The sequence below is a fragment of the Cupressus sempervirens genome, chromosome 4 (assembly GCF_028749045.1).
Source record: "Cupressus sempervirens isolate cs-2001-9-10 chromosome 4, ASM2874904v1, whole genome shotgun sequence".
In the NCBI taxonomy this organism is placed as follows: Eukaryota; Viridiplantae; Streptophyta; class Pinopsida; order Cupressales; family Cupressaceae; genus Cupressus; species Cupressus sempervirens.
Genome location: NC_143121.1, coordinates 374,511,315 through 374,532,714, shown reverse-complemented (window position 1 = coordinate 374,532,714; position 21,400 = coordinate 374,511,315). Strand labels below are relative to the sequence as shown.

General features: G+C 36.7%; 1 protein-coding gene across 4 annotated transcripts in view; it reads left to right on the top strand.

The window, feature by feature from the left end:
* The window catches only part of LOC149561635 (glutamate--glyoxylate aminotransferase 2-like), a 201,690-nt gene that overhangs the window by 1,619 nt on the left and 178,671 nt on the right, over positions 1-21,400 (top strand). For all 4 annotated transcript variants that reach the window (XM_089825216.1, XM_089825214.1, XM_089825217.1 and 1 more), the window contains exon 3: positions 1,137-1,202. In XM_089825216.1, the coding sequence (XP_089681342.1) occupies positions 1,137-1,202 (66 nt within the window). The remainder of the gene's footprint in view (positions 1-1,136; positions 1,203-21,400) is intronic.

Below are 21,400 nucleotides of genomic sequence, written 5' to 3'. Positions count from 1 at the left end.
CATTGCAACTTCTTGAACCATGGAATTTTGAACTTATGCTGCATCCTCCCTCGCTTTTGTCTATTAATGAAGATTGAAATTCTAAGAGTACATATCAAGATACTTAAACAATGGATGAAATGTCGCTAGGATTTATTTTAAAGTTAATTGGCTTTACCATCGGACAATTTAAAACATCTTCAGCAGAACAACCTCAAGAAAAGTCCATAATCCAATGAAATATGCAAAATGGTCCGTGCTTATTATATTCTTGGTTTACAAATTCGTTATTCCCTTGACCACTTCGTTATATATTATCAAATTACACTAATAAGTTGCTACCCATCCGTTGCAATCTTCTTGTTTCTTACATCCATCAGATTATGAGCAAACTCTCTGGGCTAACCTCAGCATTTATTTACTTCCTCAAAATCTGGTATCTTGTGGCATGAACTTTATGTTGTGTTTGAGTAGTAGTCTTACTTCCTGTTATTCTTTTGGTCACTTTGCAAGTCTTAAGTAAGTTCACTTATCTAGAAATTGACTGTGAGGGGACTAAAAGTAGGAAAATGGGAGATTGGTTTCTCAAGAATGATATTAAATGTTGAATGAAATATCTTGAAGTGGTTTTTGTTATGTTTAAAATATTTAATCTTGAACTTAATAATAGATAGAAAGATTGTCAAGGTAATGGTTGGAGTTTTTGTTTTCATTTATTTCAATATTGTCTTATTTTTCATAGAAGATTATCCTGCACGACACTTGTAAAAGCAGCAGGAGGTATAATTATTACAAGGAAAGTAGCTGGGACATGGTGAACGTTACAAATGCAATGATTAAAGTTTAATAATCAGTATTTTTCTGTTGACTTTCAGGTAGCAATAAACCTAATGAACTTGGTTCCAATTTCAATACATTGGCTTTATATCCTTGAATAAATACCTGATAACAGTACCCATTACTAATATGGGCTTCTATTGAACAGTCAGAAATTAATTCGTGATTTATTACAATAATTGCTTTGCTATTTACACCAGTGCTTCTAGTTATCCTACTTTATTTTATTAATTCCTGACATATATTGATTGGTTGATTGGCAACATGTTATATATGATTGCTTGACATTAAACCTTTTGTTGTTTTCTCTTTTTTGACAGATCATCTTTACAAATGTTGGTAACCCCCAAGCGTTGGGCCAAAAGCCTTTGACATTCCCACGTCAGGTTTGTTCCACCCATTTTATGTGGTTCCGGTCATAAACATTTAACAATGTTTTAATTTTTGCCTAAACTCATCAGTATAATAACCATGGCATAGAATGCAGACGTAAGGTATAGAATTTTGATCTGTTCTTTTTAAAATTCAAAGGTATAGGATTTGCAATTTGATAACGTACTTAAACTATAGTAAGTCTTTTGCTTCTGTTATATTCATCAAATACTAGTTAAACTTTTAGATTCGTTTAAAGTGTAGATGTTATTTTACTCCTTACTTGACTAGCTTGTGCTTACTTGGAGTCAAATGTTTAGGAGAGCTTCTATAATGAATAACAAGAATGAGATTTTTGTTACTTGCTTCATATGAGGTGGAGAACAGCAGAATTAATTGTCTCCTCAATTGGTAATCCGAGTTGAATTTCCCAACCATATTATCTGCTATGTAGATGAAAGAACTACCACAAAATGCAACCATGTAGTAATTCTAACCTTATCAGAGAATACTTTCTCAGTTGGTGTCTTTGCTATTCACCTAATGGTATCAATTGGAGAAGATGTGAATGGTTAGCACACGTCTTAATCTTGATGTACTGTTTAAGGTGTTCAATCTTCTTAGAATAAGTTGTGGGTGCATATCCTGAAGTTCAGCACTGTGTTATATAAAAGTAAAATATCAAGAAGGGTGTTGTAAACATAATAAAAGTTGTTTGCAAGATTCACTTAGATGCTTTATCAAGTAGGTTTTTTCATGACCTCACTTGGATGCCTTGAAACTGTTTTAAAAATATGGAAGCACTGGTGATATGCTGATCATCAATTGGAATTGTGCTTTTGAACACCCCAAATAAGAAAAAACACGACTCCAATCAAACACAATGTAATGTTCCCGTTATAAAATAAATAATAAATCAAACTTTTGTAACGGGCCGATTGATTTAATGTATCTCAGACCAATTTTTATGTTTGTTTCTGTAGTTTGTGTTGCTATCGGCTATCTTTGTACACCCTTAGAAAGTTTACCGACGGGTATTTAAGCATGGCTTGTAGGTTGTGGTTGGTATGCGATTTGGATTATTTCTCTTGTACTGCGAATTCTAGTTGGGATTCTCTGTTGTTCGCCATTTTGGAAGTGAAAGATCTTCCCTATTTTGCTCTTCCGGTTTCAGTGGGATTCAACCCTCACCCTATTCTATCGCATGCTGCACTTTGCTTGGATCTAGCAAGTCAGAGCATCATCTATGGCAAATATTAATTGAAGATTTGTTCATCTTTGTTGGCTTATTCGCATCTAAAGTCTTTGGTCATATGAATGAATGTTTGTCCATAACACAATTGTATGCTTAGGAGTTTGTGAAACACTTTCCCTCTATACCTTGGTACACACACAAGAAAACCCCACTCTGGGCGGTCTACAGATATCCCCCTGTATGGATACTGTACTCACCCATCGATCGCAGTGAAATCTCCCCCACTATACGACCTTTCTTCCCTCACCATTGTACGACCTCCAACATCATATGATTGCACGTCTGCAAGCACCATACAGTACAACTTCCACCCTCTAACCGTACACTCCTCACACTCTTCCCAGTTGGCGTCACAAACCCGTATGACCATTACATACGGTCGTCCAATGGTTAGCTTGTCACACCATATGACCTAATCTGTCCTCACTGTACAGGTTAGTGCACCCCCTCCCACAGGCCATCTTCCCTCATCCGTACGAACTGTTTCAGCCACCATACGACCATACCAAGTATGGCTCCCCTTCTCTTGCTCACCGTACTATCACTCATGCTATCACTCCTTTAGTACCTTATGGCCTCAGCTTAGGGGTGTACATAGGTTTTACGGGAGCATCACAGATACGGAACATTACAATGGTATCAGAGCTTTTGATCTTGCCTGCCTGTGGAAGTGAATGCAAGTTTATACTTGGAGGAGAAAACGAAATAACCCTATTGATAGAATGGTAGATCATTAGGATCCTATGACAGAACTCATGAATCTTTTAAGAGAGTTGAATAGAAATCAAATGCAAATCAACGAAACCCAAAGGCTTATGCAGGAAACTCTACAAAAATTGGCCGAGGGAAAGACTACAAGAGAACAAAATGGGCATAGTGACGATTTTGTTTCCGGAAGGACAAACTTTCAACCCTCTCGCTCTCGACCCTCAAAACCCATCTTCCTTCCAAGGACAGAAGCACCACACAAAGGAAGAGAGGCCACTTTTGAGGAAATGCAAGAAAAACTTTGGGAAGATTGGCGGAACACAAATATGGAAGGAGATATATCTTACAGAGACTATGTTGATCTAAGAATGAGATATTTTGGTGGAGGAAATTGCGGTTATTTTAATGATGATCTTAGGAGAAAGATCGGAAAGGTGAACTTATCGCCATTTGATGGATCTAGAGTCATTACCACACAGTCATGGGTCCTAAAGGTAGATACCTATTTCCAACTCAATCCAATGCCTGAAGAGGAAGCAATCAAGTTTGCAACACTTCATCTGGAAGGAGTGGTGCATGAGTGGTGGCATCATGGACTGGTCACTCCACGACCAAGTGACCTCTTATGTTGAGTTTATTGAGAGACTCATTGATCGTTTCGATGGGAAGGATCTTGAGCTAAACTTCAAAGATCTGGCTCAGTTAAAGCAAATGGGCACGGTAGACAACTATGTCACTGAGTTCCAAGGTTGTCCGTATTAGTCACAAACATCTTTGAAAGATGTCGAATTGTGTTATTCATGGATGGGTTGAGAGAGCCTTTGAGAGGCTGGATCAAAGGGTTCAACCTGGGTACACTCAACGAAGCTATTAAGAAGGTGTGTGACATAGCCGCATCTTCCTCCAAAACTCACACAGTTACACCAACACCATCCCCACAAGAAGACAAAGGCAAGGAGCCAATTCTGAAAAAACCTCAGTTAGATGAAGAATCTCGGCAAGAACTTCGAAGGAAAAAGCTCTGTTTCACGTGCAAAGAACCATGGGGTCCTGGTCATCACTGCCTTGGGAAGGGAAAGATTCATTACATTGAGGTGATGCCTAATGATGACAAAGAGCAAATACCTGTAGCGACTGACGAAGAAATTACCCAACAGGAGTGTAACGCCCCGCCAAGGGATCCAAAAGAATTAACCTAAAGTTTCACTAAGTTTGCTAAACATTTTTTTTTTTTTTTAAAAGTAAGAAAGTATGACATACACATCAAACAAATAGTAGCGGAAGCAATAACATGTAATCATCGACAAACATACATTGCAAGTTACATTTCTTAAAGATCCCAAGACGTTGAGTCATGTTTAAATTTAATTAATTCTAAGTCTAACAACCATCACATACATATAAAAGAATAATCAGAAACTCCAATGTCCATAATATACATTTGTTCCGAATGCTCCTTGGCAAATTAATTCGGAATGCTCATTCATCCACTGTACATGTCACAGGGTATGAAAGGCTTAAAAGAATATACATATGTAAAGATCAAGATACAACATCCTCAAATCCATGATACAAAGTACAGTAAAAATATATGAAACTATTCACCATACATGATACATCCATACATCCATAATGATAAAACATCTATCATAAAATCTAACCATCCATCATAATAATCCAAGAACATAGTGAAGGTAAATGCCAATCACGAAAACTCCAGCCACGGTGACCACGGAACGGGTCTCAATGATAAGAGTAAAAGCACTACCACCCGACCGCGTGGAACCTAAATGGTCCACTCCCACCGCGCTGAGGAGATAGTCTCAAGTCCCAAATAGGATAACAAAACCTATAATCATAAATACTCTCTAAGTCCAGGAAATCCTATAAGTATGCTAACTCAAGGGTTCCTAAAAAGATCGACATCTAAATCCCAGAGGTACCACAAGACACGTAGGAAACCTAATATGCAAGCGGGAAAGTGTCATCGCAAAAGTCATGTAGAAGTTACCCGAGCAATCCCATAGGAATCTCGGGTCCCTACTGATCCTGCGGCCACTAGTATCCTCTCGTACTGACGAGGCATACTATGGAATGCAAGGTCATAACCAAGCGTCCTCTCTACCCCATCCTAGTCTGTACTAGCACTCATGGCATGGGAGAGAACATACAATTATCTTGTTAGGTTCATTTTCTCTCATTTAGTGTAAATGTTTTCACTTATTAAAAACGACTTACAATGGGTTTCTCAAGGCAGCCTCTTAGGGCTCCGACCCCCATTGCAAGCCACTTCCCGACTCTACACATAGATAACCTACCCTAGCTCATGAACTCGTAAATCAAAGAATCATAATAAAACCATCTCAGTCCTATACGAGCAACTGAAAATATCATAAAAAGATAATCCACAAAATATATCAGTTCTTCATGAGCAACAGATAACATCAAATAGTAATCATGTAATCACGACAGTTCTCTATCAGCAACTGAAGGCATCAATGATAAGTCACAAAATCCAATGGTTCTCTAATGAGCAACCAGAAAGTAATACAAGTATAACTGATCGAGACTCAGAAATGGTTATCAAATATAACTAATCGAGACTCAAAAATGGTTAAGTTAGGTATTCTCAATTACATACATCTCAGCTTCACACAAGGAAACTGGAAAGCAATCACAAACAGTAAACACAATCATGTCATAGAGCACTTCATCACATTACCATGGTCAGGTTAAGAAGGATCGAGACCAAATCATCAAGACATCACATTCACAACCCCGAGCCTCTGGTAACAACCTGAACTGGTCAACGCTAAACCAACCCCAAAACATTCAAAGTACAAAGACAACATCAAAGTCTCAGAGATTGGATCTGAAAGTATATTATTTAAGTTAAGGTAAGGTTTGTGTTTTAGTTTAATGTCGAATTCAAGTAACAAAGTTTTCACAACTACCCTTTTTCGAATAACCCAGTTCTATAATAACTTTCATTAAATCAATATCCAAATTTATAATTTAATCAAATAACATTCATTATTAATTAACTTAATTAAACTAATTTTAATTAAATTAATCAATATTCATTAGATCTAATTACTTATTTTAATCCCACTAATAATTGTTAATTTATTAATATTTGAGCAAAATTATTAATAAATTAAAATTTACAACTATATCTATGCAATTAATATTTATTTATTAAATATTTAAAAAGTTTAATCTATTATAAAAATTGAATATATTATAATTTTATTATTTAAAATTTTTAAATAAATAAAATTCGTTTTAATAATTTTAAAAAAAATTATAAAAAAAATAAAAATAAAAAAAAACGAATTCAAGTTCTCCCACGTTTATAGCCCGTCGGCTTTGGCCGCAGGCCTGCGGTCGCAGGGCCTGCGGTGGCAGGTACTCTGTACCTACCGTCGCAGTACCTGCGACGCAGGTACTGTCGCCTGCCGACAGTGGGGGGCGGGTACGGGGTGATTCCCTCCCCCCCCACCAAATATGATAATATATATATATATTTTTTTTTATATATTTTTTTTATATTTGATTTTATTTTATTCTAATACAAATAAAATAAGTTTTATTTTAAAAATTAATTTTGTTTAATCTTTTTAATAAAAACAATTTCTTCTAAAGGGTAAATATGTAAAATATAAATATATATATTTATATATATATTTATTTATTTATTTTATTTATTTATTTATCTAGAACTTTTCAAATTCATTAAAACAAAACCCTTATCAAATTAGATCTTAATTTCTAAATCAAGAAAACAATGGTTCTAATTAATTCATCCAGTCTCCATGGATACAGAAATTATTGACGAATAAATTCACAATATTGAAAGCTTAAAACTTTCATCACAGAGAATTCAGATCTACAAACCCCAGACACGAAGAAGGCAGGAAGGGATAATTTGCATATTTAATGGATAAAAATCACAAGACCCTACCTGATCCTGATGCTATTATGCAATTTCCAGGAACTGTATGCGAATTCGCTCCTCTCAATAACCTTCCCCTTCCAGACTTTCTTCGTATCAGCCTTCTGAAATTTGCTTTCAAAAATTGTCTTCCCCAAAAATTCTCGTCCAAATTCGTATCCCACAAAAATGAACCCCCAAAGTTGTGATAAGCAAATTCTCCTCAATTCGGGGCACTAATTGTGTGTTTACCCCAGAAGACTCTTTGCACAACTCAGTTAACTCAAATTAACTTTTATTATCTTTTCTAATTCTTTTGCATTCAACTTTCATGCACATTAAGTTGAATGATTAAATAACTTTATTTAAAAATTCACTTGACTTCAATTCTTAATTATTTATTATTTTAAATCTTATGTGCACTTTTAAGAAATTAAAAATAACATTATTAATTTTTATAATTTAATCTTTTAATTTAATTCTTATATTTAACTCATGTTTAGATCATGCGATCTAGAATTCTTAATAAATTAATATCTTTCAACTTTTAATTTATTTTAGAACTTAATTGATAACATATTTAATTAATTTAAATAACAATAATATTTAACATTTATTTAAAAATGAACTCCAAATATATTATTATTAAATTAAATAAATATTATCCTGTTCTAAATATATCTTGAACTTTAATTTCCAACTTTAATTCTTTTATTTAATTAATTAATTAATTAATTAACTATAAAGATATCATAATAATTTCTTATTAAATTAAATCATTAATTAGTCTTTTTAATTAGACTTAATTAATAGAAAATACACCAAGGACTCATAAAGCAACATACGAAAACCCATCATAGAAAAATACATACCAAATCAAACAAAAAGGGTTATAATCACAAAATTACATCATTTGATGCATTCGGAGGGTACTTAACTCAGATACTTGTCCTAATTATCAATTAGGACAATTGGCTAAAGGGTTTAGGATTTGGACTTAAGAGTTTATCTCCCCTCTCTTACCATTGAGACAGTGCGATAGGGTACGCTCATCCTGACAATTCAGGGAAGTCGATACCCGGTACCTGCAACCTGCATAAAATCCACGCATGTACAAACACAATATTCTAAGCTAAACAGGCAATGGCAGGAAGTGGTGCATCGTGTAGATCCCGACTAGCAGGTGACTACGACTCCCTTCCTTAACCATATCAGAAACACCATACATAAATAAAACAGCACGCACACCATACACATGCAGTATGGGGTAAGTATCCATAAGAAACACATGGAATAATGAACCATCTAACTAATCATCATCGATAACTGAAACCATTGAATAATCATCATACATGCATGAAATATAGAGTACCAAGTAATCTCATCATATAATAAACGGAGTGTAAACATCATCTGATAATCTCTAAAATAATAATACTACTCATCAAACATAAATTGGCCTAAAAGAGTTTGGCAATCGTATCATAAATGTAGCTCGAAAAATATAAACTAGGGGCAGGCACTACAAGGAGAGAATAAATGTCCTGATACAAAAAGGGGGTTCCATTGCTACCCTCACTACACTGACTGGAGGTGGTATCTTTAGAGTTCGCGGCACACTTCACGGAAAACGAGTCCCAATCATGATTGATAGTGGCGCCACACTCAATTTCATCAATTCATTTTTGGTCACTAGTAAAGGCTTGCACGCAATTGAGCACGGAGGATTTGAGGTTAAGGTTGCAGGAGGAACCTTGTTACCTTGCACTCATGTGATCCCATGTCTACAAATTTCTATGGGAAACTATACGCTGGCAGATGATTTTTGTCATAGATTTGGTTGATACTGATATCATTCTGGGCATCGAGTGGTTGGAAACTCTTGACCAGTACACTCAAAGTTTCAAAAGGATGGACTTTTCATTCGAGACGAATGGCAAGGTGTTGCTAGGAGGAATGACAAATAAAGGATCGAGGGAAGTCACAATCAAGAAAATAGATACAATTTTTAAACAAGAGTTGGCCCCAGACGTTGCAGATAAAAATAAGATAGTCAACACCTCACCGCATTCCTTGGATAAGTGGTGGGCTCATCTATTGGCCGAGTATTCCAAGAACACTTTTGCATGTGAGTTGATGGATGGTTATGTACACGATGAAAAATACAAGGTTATTGATGACATCATTTACTTCAACGGGAAGATCTACTTAGTGCCTGACTCGGAACTGAAGGAACTGATGACGAAAGTTTCTTAGAATCGGGTTTGCATTTGCTTGAGGACAAGCAAATTTTGGGACAGGAGGACTATACTGTTCTCGTTATAAAATAAATAATAAATCAAACTTTTGTAATGGGCTGATTGATTTAATGCATCTTGGACCCATTTTTATTTTGGTTTCCGTAGTTTGTGTTGCTGTTGGCTATCTTTGTACACCCTTAGAAAATTTTTTGACGGGTATTTAAGCACGACTTGTAGGTTGTGGTTGGTATGCGATTTGGATTATTTCTCTTCTACTGCAAATTCCAGTTGGGATTCTTTGTTGTTTGCCATTTCGGAAGTGAAAGATCTTCTCTATTTTGCTCTTCCGTTTCAGTGGGATTCAACCCTCACCCTATTCCGTCCTGTGTTGCACTTCGCTTGGATCTGGCAAGTCGAAGCATCATCCGTGGCAAATATTAATTGAAGATTTGTTCATCTTTGTTGGCTTATTCGCATCTAAAGTCTTTGGTTATATGAATGAATCTTTGTCCATAACACAATTGTATGCTTAGGAGTCTGTGAAACGCTTTCCCTCTGTACCTTGGCACACACACAAGAAAACCCCACTCTACACGGTCTACAAATATCCCCCTGTATGGATACTGTACTCACCCATCGATCACAGTGAAATCTCCCCCATTGTATGACCTTTCTTCCCTCACCATTGTACAGCCTCCAACATCATACGACTGCATGTTTGCAAGCACCATACAGTACAGCTTCCACCCTTTGACTGTACACTCCTCACACCCTTCCCAGTTGGTGTCATAGCCTGTACGACCATTACGTATGGTCCTCCAGTGGTTAGCCTATCACACCGTACGGCCTAATTTGTCCTCACCATACGGATTGGTGCACCCCCTACCATGGGCCATCTTCCCTCATCTGTACAGAGTGTTTCAGCCACTGTACGACCATACCAAGTACGCCCCCCCTCTTGCTCACCGTACTATCACTCCTGCTATCACTCCTTCAGCACCTTATGGCCTCAACTTAGGGGTGTACATTGGTTTTATGGGAGCATCACAGGTACGAAACATTACACACAATCAGCTTTGACTATCTATAGAGATTTGAGAATGCACTAAAGGGAACATGGATCTTGAAAAATAAATAATAAAACTGATCAACACTGTGGTCATAGTACTATATGCGTTTTAAGTTTTTAACCAAATAGACATTCAATGATAATGAAGAGTTAGAATATACAGAATCAAATACAAATAGAAGTTACATACCTATAATTGACGAATGAAAAATTGTATCTTCGTGGGAAGGAAGTTAGTATATATCTTAAGCTATAGCTTTCAAGGTATGAAATAAAATAATTATGCATCTTTGAGTAATTGGAAATGGTGAGTGGGACCGGGAATTATGATAGTTTAACAAAAGAAATAGAGTGAATAAGGCATTGGCACCCTAGTCTATCTCCATAACAATAAATGGCCTCTTAATCTTGGTCAAAGCATGGGCCATAAGGGGGTCATATGAGGGCCTCACAGGTGGACACATGGGGCCTGATGCTACATCATGGAAAGTGCAACTAGCTGGTCTATGGTGGCCAACATTACATGTAGATGCAAGGGAATGGGTATTGGGGTGTGAGACTTGTCAGTGAATGGGAAAACCCCTCAAAAGAGACTTCATGGCATTATTTCTTTCACAACCCCAAGAGTTGTTCGAGAGATGGGTGATAGACTTTGTGGGACCCCTCAAAGCAAGTACCTTGGCGTTGTAGACACATTGTGATTGCTATAGAATACTTGACTAAGTTGGTGGAGGCAACAACACTCTCATACAATACTGCAACAAATACGACTTGCTTTTTTTAAGAGTAGATCGTAATGAGATTTGCAATTTCCATATCCATCACAAGTGATCGTGCACTTTATAAACCAAGTGATCCAAAACATGACTATGGAATTTCGCATATTCCACAACTTGTCAAGTCCTATTATCCCTGAGCCAATGGGCAAGCATATGCCACTAATAAAATACTGTATAAGACATGGAGTAGAGGCAGGCGATTAGGAAGAGAGACTTGCTGCAGTTATTTGGGCCTATCGAACAACTTACAAAGCAACAACTGGGTATACTTTGTTCCAGATAATGTACAAATTTTTTCTAGTATAGATGTTTTTAAAAAAAAGCATACGATGTTTGACATCAAAATGGTCAAGAGGTTGTAGTATGAACAAAATGCACTGTGCCTAGCCTAAGGGTGACCTTAAAGAATAGATGGGGAGATACAGAGAGTCTGAAAGAACAATTAATGAACTTGGTCAAATTGGAGGAAAGAAGGTTGACAACACAATAGGCAATATAGGTAGCCCAACAACGGAGAAAACTTTGGCACGATAAATATCTTTGCTGGATGAATTTTGACCAAGGTAGTTAGTTCTAAAATACAACTAAATAACGAAATCAAACTTGTGAAGTTTAAAATTTGTTGTCTAGAACCCTATAAAATAAGAGTAGGAGATAATGGGGTTGTAAAACTTGCAACACTAGAAGACCAGCCTATTAAGGAACCTGTAAACGGGTCCAAGCTAAAAGTCTACTAGGAGAGGAAGGTATACACTATTGGGATCCAACATGCTTGAGTATGCAACCGAAGGTGACTGGACCATTGGCCACCAAAGAAAGATAGAAGAAGATCCTGTAATAACTCAAGAGCCTTTCAAACTAGATACAACGTGGGCTAAGCCAATAAAGGATCTGGAGGAACGACTCGCAAGAAAACATGTTGAAGGGGTAGTTGTTCCCAAAATACACAAATATCTTACTAATGCTTTATTTGGTCCACTTGTCCTTTGGATGAGAGTAAACGAGTATAGGAGGTTGAAAGCGCCTTATGAAGGAAGAAGAGAAGGGTTCATTGCATATGGCATTGATGAAGTGGTAGAAGAAGAACGAAAGAAAAGATAAGCAACTAAGCAAGATACTCTTAAGGGAGACTTAGAGGAAGAAATCAATATGGAGGAGTATGGGGACACCTTGGGACCATGCTTGAAAGCAATAGTGAAAGACGATGATCTATTTATTTGCTAGGGAGATGGTTATGTGCATAAGGTAATTCAAAAATGTGCGAAGGTGAGAGAAGCCCCATTCAAAGGGAGACCAAATGCCTAATGGAGGGTAATCCTGAACTTAACATAACCCCCAACAGTAAGAAAGGATGAAGTAATTTTGTACCAAAAATATGGAGGGATATATGTAGACAGAAGCTTTATGGGATTGGGACCGGGACTGCCCCCTGGTAGACAAAATCTTTGATTTAGAATATTTGGGGATATGTTTATTCACAATTAGTAATCATGGGATCACTCATCATGATAAACTTGTAAGAATCTTAGCTAAGCCTTTAATCATGGATAATCTCCACGTGAATTGTCATGGAGTAACTCAACATGACATCGAACTCCCATCACGAATTTACTCCATGTGATGTCATCATAGATTCACTCCACATGATGGTCACTCCCAGAGTGAACAGTTATCATAGCTGATTCTTACAATCTTATTTATTCACACATGAATAGAAATAGGCATAAACAAAACAAGACTTAGTTCCATTTAAGTCTCAAAGCTGATCATACCTAGCTTATTTCTAAAATAAGAAAATTTCACTTTGGACAAAGGCTTGGTGAGAATATCAGCAGTTTGCTTATCCGTGCTGATGTATTTAAGCTCCACAACCTTTCAAAGCACCATGTCTCTCAAGTAATGAAATTTGATTTTCATGTGTTTGGACTTATCATGGAAAACATGATTGATAGAAATTTTGATACAGCTCTGATTATCACAAAACATTGTGGTAGAGTTCAAGGATTCTGCGAATAATCCTGTGAGGAGTTTGCGAAGCCATACAGCCTCTCGATCTGCTGTACAAGCAACCACAAATTCAGCCTCAGCTGTGCTTTGAGCAACACACTTTTGCTTCCTACTGCACCATGAAATCAGAGCGGACCCAAGGCTGAAACAAAAACCTGTTGTACTTTTCCTGTCCATAATGCATCCAGCCCAATTTGAATCAGAGAAACCATGAAGCTGAAGATCATTAGTTCAAGAAAACTTCAATCCATACTTTAGTGTGCCACGAACATATCTAAGAATGCGTTTAGCAGTGATAAGATGAAATTTCCTTGGCTCACACATAAACTGACTCAAGCTATTAACTACATAGCAGATATCAGGCCTAGTATTGACAATGTGCATGAGGGAGCCAATCAGCTGTCTATAAAAAGGGTAATTGATCAAATCTGAATCAACAACAACTTCTTGAAGTCTATTCAAACTAGCCTCCATAGGAGTCACATTTGGTTTGTAATCAAGCATTCCAAATCTTTTAAGAACATCAACAAGATACTTGCCTTGGTTGAGAATAATCTCATCAGACATTTGCCAAATTTCCAATCCAAGAAAGTAATGCATTAATCCAAGATCTTTCATCTTAAATTCAGAGTTAAAGTCTTTCTTACATTTGACTATCAACTCATCATCACCAGTAATAAAGAGATCATCAACATAAAGAACTAGGATCAGCATGAGATTATTATACCTTTTGAGATAGATATTGGATCAGCTTCATTTTTAATAAAACCCAACCTCAGAAGATATCCATCATAGGAAGCCCGAGGAGCTTGCTTAAGACCATACAATGCCTTTTTCAGCTTGCAAACATGAGAATCTTTGCCATGAATTACGAATCCTTCAAGCCATTCTACATAAACTTCTGCATCAATGACACCATTAAGAAAGGCAGTCATGACATCCATTTGGTGTAGTTTCCATCTTTTAACAGCTGTAATAGCAATTATAGTTCTAATAGAACTGTAGCTAGCTACAGGAGCAAATGTCTCATCATAGTCTATTTCTTCCTTTTGAGAGAAACCCCTTGCTACACATCTAGCTTTGAATTTCTCCATACTCCCATAAGCAACATGCTTAATTTTGTACAACCACTTAGAAGATAACTGATTTACGTTTTAGACGGGGGACAATCTCCCAAACATCATTTTTCATGATTGAATCATACTCCAACATGGCATCTTTCCAAACTTGCTGTCCTATAGCTGAATCAAAACACGAAGGTTCAGAGTCAATAATATTACACATTAAAGTAATATAACCATCAAATATCTGAGGCCTTTTACTTTCCCTAAAAGTTCCCCAAGGAGCTGAAAAATTTTCAGCATCTTGCACAATATTTCTAACCCACAATGGTCTTTTATTTTCATTCAACGAAACACTAGGACCGACATCTGAATCAGGCTGAATTTTAGGAGAAGGACAATCATTAGGAGAGTCTTCCCTCTCAGAATGGTAAGGAGAAGAGGGAGTGACAAGAGGAAGATCTTGAGAGATTATTGGTGCTTCCATATCAATATCTGAAGAAGATCCAATAGATCTTCCACATACCAATTTTCTTCATAAGGGACATCTCTGCTTAACTGAATTATCTTTTGACCCAGAATGTAAATTCTATAAGCCTTAGAAGATTCACTATAACCAACAAAAACTCCCTTCTTTCCTGTGGGTTCTAATTTTGATCTTTTATCTTTAAGAACATGAATGCAAAATGAACAACCAAAGACTTTTAAGATGACTTACATCAGGTTTGGAACCAGAAAAGGCTTCTTCCGGAGTCACGTTGTTTAGAACTATGTGAGGACTCCTATTTTGAACATATATTGCTGTCCTGCAAGCTTCAACCCAAAGAAAAATCTTCAACCCTTGATCACGAATCATGGCTTTAGCAGCCTCAACTATGGTTCTGTTTTCCTTTCAGCAACACCGTTCTGTTGAGGATTGCAAGGAACGCAAAACTCCCTCTTAATACCCACTTCAACACAAAAAGATTGAAATGCACAAGATATAAATTCACTCCCATTGTCAGATCTGAGAGTCTTGATTTTCTTCTGTATGATGTTTTCAACAAGAGCTTTACATTCCTTAAACTTAGATAACACTTCATCAGATTCCTTGGATTTAAGAAAGAAAATCCAAGTCTCGTGAGAGAAGTCATCAATAAATGTGACATAATACCAAAATCCACTTAAAGAAGATGAAGACATGGGCCCACACAAATCAGAATGAATCATTTCTAACACATGCCTAGCTCTACTTTCACTTGATTGAAATGGACCCTTAGAGAATTTACCCAATGCACAAACTTTGCAAATACCATCATGAGCAACACTGAGTACAGGAAGACCTACAACCAGCTTATCCATAGTAGAGAGAGATTTGAAGTTGAGATGACCAAACTTTTTATGCTACAACAAATTATTATTAGAAGCATCATGATTTAAAAGTTGAATTGGATTTGCTGAAAGTTTGCAGATTCTTTAATGGCTAACTCCAATCACTTGAGCTGATTTAAATCAGAAGTTTTCTTCTAGGCAACCACTTTTCCAATAGTGAAAGCAACATTAAAACCTTTATCTCCTAAGTCTGAAATAGAAATGAAATTCCTCTTGAATACAGGGACAAGTAAAACATTGCTAAGATGAAGAGGTATACCAGAGCTTAACTTGAAGGAAGTATTACCAGCCCCTTTAACGGAGTAGGAAGCATAATCTCCAATAATTACTTGCAGGCGAGAATCCTTTTCTTCCAAATTTAAGAGGTGTTGTTTGTAGCCTGAAATGTGATGTGAAGCACCGCTATCTATCAACGAAGTATTGCAATCTGTTGGAACATTACTGGACAAGGCTGAAATGAAAAGAAATCCTTCTGGATAATTGTTGGAGTCCTTGAATCGAGATGAATCTGTCACATCAGAGACAGCCACTTGGTGATTAAGATTCACAGTACACTTTCCAGCATAATGGCCATACTTACTACATCTGAAACATTTCACTTTGGACATGTCCTTTCCCTTTTAAAATCAGAAGAAGAAGACAAGGGATACTTATCATCAAAGCTCCTAAAATATCTTTTCTTTCCTCTTTTCTTAGAAGTATGAGTAGCAAGCACTTGATCCTCCTCAATGAGTTTTTCAAGGCTTTCCTCTTGCCTTCAGCTTGCATTCTTCTTGAATACAATCAGATCTTCGTATATCAAAATTTGGAAGCTTGCTTCTACCACTGATACCTTGAATAAATGATTCCCAAGAATGCGGGAGACATTCATGGGCAACATGACAAGTTCTTTGTCATTAATGAATTCTCCAATAGTATCCAATTGATCTTTTAATTCTGAAATTTTCAGGAAGAAACAACTGATGGAGTCTCCTCTGTCCATTTTAATATGGAGAAGCTGCATGCGGAGAGCCAAGGTCCTGCTAGTATTATTAACCTCATACAACTTGTGAAGATGGTCATACATTTCTTTAGCCGATTAAGGCTTAGATATTGTACGTACTAGAGGATCTTTCATTGAATCAATAATGATCCTCTTCACCATGAATTCTTCTTCCAAGCTGCATTAGATGCATCATCAGCTGGCTCTGTGACTTCAGATTGCACATAGTCAATGAGATGATTTTCTTCAAGGATTAATGAAATCCTAGACTTTCAGGCTACAACATTTGAGGCTCCCTCCAGTCGGTCTTCAACCTTAAGACTGAGTACCATATTGAAAATAATAAACTTGCAGGCTATACATAGAAGAGAAGTTGCAGTTCAAGCTTGAAGAAAAGAACTTGGCTCTGATACCATGTTAAAACTAGAACCAGAAAATAAAGGATCAAACATTGCAAGCAATATATCCTGGGAAAACCCCCCGAACAGAGGGAAACAACCCTGCCCAAGAAAACCTATAAATTTTATTGATAATGATAAAAATTACAGAGCAAATGGTACATAGTCATACATCCTCCATTGATGCATATAAGAGATTTTACAAAATGCATAGAAATCATCTCCAATATTCAAAGAACTGAATTCCTATGATCCATGATACTAATAGTTTAGCCAATGATCATGCTCAGTCAAGACAAAGGGACTGTAGCAATTAATTGAACTACACACCTTAAAATGGCTACTGCAATATAAATGAAGGTGAAATCTTTTTCCTTTTTTTAAAATTAAACAAACACAAAGATTTATTTTCTATTCTTAAATGCGTACAAGAAAATCCTAAGAAAAGTCGGGATGAATAACATAGACCTCGTTTCATGAATGGTTCTTGCCCATGCATGATATATGCCAACACATATACACGGTGCACAACACATGTCTTCATGAATGGTTCTTGCCCATGCATGATATATGCCAACACATATACACGGTGCGCAACACATGTCTTCATGTAACCATCCAATCCTTTTTAACACAAAAGCATAGTAACATTCTTTGAGCAGTGGAAGAGACAACGAGAGACTCCTTGCATAAATGAGCTTGCTATTGTTGTTACTTGGTGATGACGACAATATGAGAAGATTGCACCTTCACGTGAGCAATGGTTAGCTGGAGACATGAATTTTCTCCAAACTAAATAAGACAAGTTGACACCTGTCTGAAGGTTATAATATTTACTTGAATCTTTGTGAAAGCATGATTAGAAGATTAACCATACCAGGAGCTTAATATCAGAAATCCTCTAAATTTCATATGATGCTATAAAATTTAACAAGAAAGGGCACTGCCATTACAAGCTATAAAGCTCAAGAAGAGAAAATGTTACAAGCACAAGACAACATGGCCTCCAACAAAATGAGGAGCAAAGGCAAAGACAAGGATGAAGCCATTGCAATAGGGAATGTCATATTTGAAAGGGTCTCTGGAAGTGATTGTCGAAGCTGGTGGGAGAGCATGAACAACAACCTTCCATTAAAAGATGCATTGCACATAGTAGATGTAGATAAAATCATTTTAATGCCTGTCTTTGATTTAAAAGAATTTGAACCTTTGTTATGTACCATGGTTTGCGGATATGATAAAAAGACACAGAAGTCCACAATCTAAGTATTTGCAACACAGTGTTACAATGTCTAACTCTCCAAAAGAGTTTAGTAAAGTATTGGGATAGTGAACAAGGGGCATTTGACTATAAAACCCTCTTCTAAAATGTCTATAAAGGACAAGAAAAATCCATGCCAATTCTTTTGCAGGGAGCACCTAACTTAGAAAATGGGATAGCATATGGATAAAAATAATACCTGGGATTTGAAGAAAGTATTCACAGCCAACCTTGAATGGAGGTGCATAGTAGATTTGATTAAAAGCAAGCTTCTATGAAGAAGTCGAACTTCAAATATTCCATATGGATTTTGCCGTAGGTGAATGGCTTGAATAATGGTAGGATATATAATTGGGCTCAACTTTTGTTGGACAGGATAAGTGAGCTTTTTTAGCTGAAACACAAAACATTCTATATGCCGCACCATGCTATAGCCTTGTTCTTAGACACACTTCACACACAAGTGGTGCTGGAATATTGGGACACTTTCGTTCCAGCCAATCAGGTGGAGCCATATAAACCTGCAATAAGCTATTGGCTCCACTTAGATACATTTTCAACAGGGAACTTTGACTCAAGGAAGAAGAGGGTGAGACAAGAAGCTTTAGCCAACATCCATAGCACTAAGGAGGAGGAAGAAGGAAGATCTTAGGAAGGAAGATGCCATGGAGGAAACATTAGAGGACATTGAGTTTGTGTCGATATCAAAGGGGCTTTTACTTGGATCTGTACTAGAAAGTGTGCTAAAGGTGAGTGGGGGTATTACCTTGGGAGACATAGGAACGGTGGAAAAGGAACTGGTCTAGAAGGTTGCTAGTGGATTTGGCAAAAGCATTGGTGGCGGATTTGGCACATGCCTTGGCAATGCATTTGGATTGGATAGTAGAGTACTTGATACAAGTGTTGGCATTGGAGCTAGGAGTACTATGGCACCAACCACAAAAGTCGGTGTGATGATGGGTATAGGTGGCAGTATGCCATCCATCTGTACATCTAGCAATACAATAGTTGGGACAACTATCCATACTTCTGGTAGTACGACAGGTATGATAGCGGGAACAACCAAAATGGGGGATAGCAGTGCATCGTTCTTTTCGGATTGGGGCACCAAGTGGATACATTTATCCCATCTTAGTTATCATCCGTAGCACATGTGGTTCCCATTGAGTGGATCCTACACGTGAAGGTAGTGGACATTAGATCACATAAGAAGGCAATTCATGCTAGCAAGATTACCCATTCCTCCTTACACCACTTCTTGATTTTGAAACAAAAGCTCTATCTTCTAAATAGGTAGTGGATTCCAACCATTGCTTATTATTGACTAACAGAGATAGAGGCCTTAACATGCATCGCATTATAACTCACCGACTGGGATTCATTCACAACTAGGTCTGAGATTTGGGACGACAAAATTTCTTAATAATCTGCTGAAAGTCGAAGCTCTTCTGGATTAGAAAAAGCCCTCCATGGGGTTGAAACTTTTGTCAAGAGTTACCCCATCTTTCTTCCATTCCCTTTTGTTGTTGAGAAAGCCTTCGATTGTGAGCCGTAAGCAGTGAGGTTTGCTGCCACCACTAGTGTTTTCCCATTGAGAGGTTGGTTTGCAAATATGGCTAATTCTTGCAATTGAAAGGCCAGTTCCATTGGGATCATCCATCATAATCCAGTCCCTGGTGTGGTCAAAACCCTTTTTTTCCCGACCATTGCAGCTTCTCCATTGTGCCCGAGCAAGCATAGAATGTTTAATATCTAATATTTAATAAAACAAACAATTTAATAATAAAATATGGAATGTCTTACATCACAATGGACCATTAGTCTATGAGAGATTCTGGAATAAATTATTGAAGCTATTTTTTTTGCACATATAACACTATGCTTCTTTTATTTAATTTCATTCAATCTAGTATACCTATAGGAATTGTATTCCTGAATTTAAGGAGAACTAGTATAATCCCCTCTACCATTTCTTTCTATAGGTAAGTTCTTATAACAACTTGTGTATTGCAATATTGTGCAATACTTCTTCACACATGATATTCTAATATTTATTCTAACAAGCCACAACAAAGTTTTCTAATGATTTAATATTCCTAACACATAATAATTATCTGAGTTGTTACTACAAATCAAGTTACCTCATTCATTCATATGTTATTGGTCTTACTCACATGAACACTCATGTGAATTCTTAGCACCCCCCCTTAGTATGATCATTGGGAGCAAATGAAACAGAATTGTATGACTATGCATACTTTTAGGTTTGCATCTTCTATCTAGATCTTGCTACACATGGTCACCTATGAGAACTTATCCTACAATCACTTCTACTGAACTTATCATCGATTGACTATATTTGCGAGAAGTTCGACAATACAAGGATCTCTATAATCAACTACTCTCCTATACAGTGTTAAGAATATTAACCAAGATAAACCTACAGGTCTGATAGTATAGGCTGTACTTCCTTTTAATAGTAATATATCTCTAATGTTGGCATTTAATGATATATATATATCTCCTATAGGTGCCAAGTTAGGAAGAGTTATGTCACTTGAGGGACATACCCTTTAGAAAGGATATATAAGTAGGTTGTAAATGCAGATTATAGGACATAGTTACAGTAGTCTGCTCCTATAAGCATTTTATATCCTGCAATTTATATTTGAGATTCTCTATCACAATAAATGGTTAAATATTCAGTATTGCATTTGCATTATAATCAACACTAATTTCATCAATATTCATACTACTTAGAAGATCATTCTCAACATATAAGACTGGATTAAAAGTCTGATTAAGAGATAAGGATTTAGCAGAAACTGTACATGGTATCAGATTTTGTTGCACCTTCCGGAATAGTTAGAGAAAGCAAAAGACCTAAAAAATTCATTGGTTATATAGCTAACACAAGTGATTTATCCAAAACAAAGCCAACCAATCGCTCTGATGCTATTAAACATACAACTTGGAAAGAAGTTATGACAGAAGAATACCAATCTATCATGAAAAATGATGTTTGGGAAATTGTTGCAAGACCTAAAGGAAAATTTGTTGTTTCTTCCAAGTGGATATTTAAAATAAAGCATGCTACTGACAGTGGTATTGAGAAGTATAAAGCCGGATTTGTAGCCAGAGGATTTT